This window comes from Crocodylus porosus, unplaced genomic scaffold (assembly GCF_001723895.1).
Source record: "Crocodylus porosus isolate Cpor-Errol unplaced genomic scaffold, CroPor_comp1, whole genome shotgun sequence".
In the NCBI taxonomy this organism is placed as follows: Eukaryota; Metazoa; Chordata; order Crocodylia; family Crocodylidae; genus Crocodylus; species Crocodylus porosus.
Genome location: NW_017728950.1, coordinates 36,639,886 through 36,642,661, shown reverse-complemented (window position 1 = coordinate 36,642,661; position 2,776 = coordinate 36,639,886). Strand labels below are relative to the sequence as shown.

The window sequence follows — 2,776 nt, the reverse complement described above, 5'->3', positions numbered from 1 at the left end:
CCCCCCCCATCCAGCTCCCAGCCCCTCAGTCTCTGGGTCAGGGGTGGGTGTGTGCTCTTAGAGCTCTGCCAGCCTGCAAGGGGAAAGCCATGTTTCTCTTGTTTGCCTCCTTTAAAGGAGAATCCATTTTTAAAGTTTGTCTGTGATCCTTTCATATATTCTTGTGACCTACTTTTGGGTTGTGCCCTACGGGTTGAAAAACACTGTAACAGAGCAATTGCTTCAGAGCTGCCTACACTTTCATGAGCAACACATCAATCACACTTTCAGCTCCAGAAAGAAAGAGCAAAGCCGGACAGGGAGGCAGCGGGCCCTCAGCAAGGAATACGGATGCTGGGGGGAAGGGGGCTGGGGAAAAGGGGCAGTGTCTCTTGGAAGCAGCAGAGGCCCAGGAGCCCTGTGGCTTCCTGAACCCTTCAGATCTGTTCCTCAGGCCCCTGCGACATGTTACATCTACTACGCCATTCACTGGTGAATCGTGTAATAAACAGAGCCGCGTCACACCTGCAAAGCAACAAGTGCAGGGCCCAAACGACTCTCCCGCTCTACAAAGCCGGTGTTTGGAAAAGTGGTATAACTCCCGCCTAGCTGGGTACTAGCCCGGCTTTTTCTTTCAGCATCTACAGGGCCCTTTAAAAAGCCTGCAAGACGCTGCAGCGCCCTGGTGGTCTGTAGGGGGCGCCCTCGTCCTGAGCGGGGATAGCGAGGGGGCTGCGAGATCGAGCACTTCCGGACGTGATCTTGCTCCGAGCTCCCGGAAGTGTCCTCGCTAAAGGATCCCGAACGTGGTCTTGTTCCGAGCCTCCCACGGGCCCCTGACTGGCTGGAGTCGGTGGCGGTGACGCCATCTCCCGGCGACGCGCTGGCGCCGAGGCGCTATGCCGGGCCGCCGGTCCTCCAGGGAAAAGAAGCGGCGCCGCTCTCGCTCCTGCTGCCCGGAAGCCGCCGTGGCAGCGGGGGGCGGCGACAGGAAGCGGCGCAGCACCGAGGCCGGCCGCGGCCTCCCCGAGGTAACGGGGGTCCCGTCCTCCACTCCGAGCGCGGTCCGTGCTGCGGGGAGGATGTGGCGGGGGGTCTGGCTGGGGCTAGCCCTGCCTTGAGCGGGCCTTGGGCTCCCCTCTTGGGGTCCGTCCCTGTCCTCGTGCCCATCCCCTGCGAGCCTGCCGTGGCACTGCAACAACGGGCGGCCGCACGTGGGAAACGGTGACAAGTGAGTTTCCCATGCGTGGGCTTGAATTACTGGGGACAGGGCAAAGGGGCTGTCTTCAATTCCGGCCATCGTGGATTTAGGCAAAGGCAGTGCTGGGCATTTGGCTGTGAGGACAGCACGATGGGGTGGGTGTCTGAGGGGGGCTCTCTTTTATTGGACTGGTTGCAGCATCTGGGCAGGGTTCGCTTTCAAATGCAAGATGGGCGCGACTTCCTCAGCCCCCACCACCTCCCACAACCCATGGGGTTGGTCCTATGCCAGGGGTTGCCCTGAGAAATCCTTACCTCATTATATCATTCCTGAACTGTTGTGGCAACAGGGCTAGCCTTGTGCTATATGAAACCAAGGCATTTTGGGTGCAAAGTTCCTGTGCTGCCCGTAGTTGTTCTGGTCACAACACAACCTGTGGTGTTGTGGGTCATTTAATCCAGTCTTTCCAAGGGGGCCAGGCCCCAAAACTGTTAGGTGCAGACTGCTGCTTTATAGCAAAACAGTTGTGTCAGCGGGTGACTCTCTGCAGTGCGCTATGTATAGTGTGTTACCTTGAGTTTGAAAAAGCTAAGAACTTAATCAGAGTGCCTGAACTTAGTTTAGGCATTCGCTAACTACAGAATCGCCCTGCCTCAAGGCTTTTGTAGCTTCAGGCTCTTGGTCTTGTTTATGGGAGCACCTTTTGCCTTTCAAAGTGTTCTTGAAATTGCCCCCCACTTATTGCTTTGGAAGCCTTGACATTGATGTTTCTTAATCAGGTTCACCAATTATACAATTAAATGGAGTGCAGTCAAGTTAGGAAATAGAGGAGCCAGTGAGTCCACCTGTGCTTCAGCAGTGCAGTTTATGATCTTAACTGATACACAGATGCCTAGAATTTGTTACACCACCAGCCCCAATTTTTGCCTACTGCTATTCTGTGGGCATATCTATATACATCACCGTGCAGTGCTGTCATTTTTACTGCACTGTCATTTGTCATTTTAGACTTCAAAATGATGGCTCAGTAACAACCCATACTGCTCTGTGCAGGCTGTGCATGGTTATTTCTAGCTGCTACATCGCTGTAGCAGTAGGCTATAAAGAGGGTGCACGTTGCTACAGCAACATAGCTACTAGTCATATATAGACACCCGCAAACATGTGTCACTGCAGTACATTGCTATAGCAACATAACGTCAAGTGTAGATCTATCCTGTATTATGCAGTTAACGAAATGATGGACTTATCTGATCCACGAGTAAGTGGAGTATCCCCCACACCAAAAATAGTGGTGAAGTGCATTTCTTGGCAGGCAACATCCCAGTATCATCACTAATTTCAGTCTAATTCAGTGTGCAATTGCAGATAAATGGGTAAACTTTTTTGCCAGAACCATAGAAGTAGGGTCGGAAGGGACCTTGCAGGTCTTCAAGCCTGACTCCCCCTGCCTGGGTGGGAGAAAAAGACTGGACTCAAATGAGTCCAGCCAGGTAGTCATCAAGCCTCTTTTTAAAGATCCCCAGGGTAGGAGCCAGCACCACTTCCCTAGGAAGTTGGTTACAGCTCTTAGCTGCCCTAACTGTGAGGTAGTTC

At 53.2% G+C, this 2,776-nt stretch overlaps 1 protein-coding gene across 1 annotated transcript in view; it reads left to right on the top strand.

Annotated features, from left to right (window-relative positions):
- Positions 1 to 836: 836 nt before the first annotated feature.
- The window catches only part of CAAP1 (caspase activity and apoptosis inhibitor 1), a 32,055-nt gene continuing 30,115 nt past the window's right edge, over positions 837 to 2,776 (top strand). Inside the window, exon 1 of the mRNA XM_019555281.1 lies at positions 837 to 1,010. Coding sequence (XP_019410826.1) covers positions 879 to 1,010 — 132 coding nt within the window. The 5' untranslated portion in view covers positions 837 to 878. The remainder of the gene's footprint in view (positions 1,011 to 2,776) is intronic.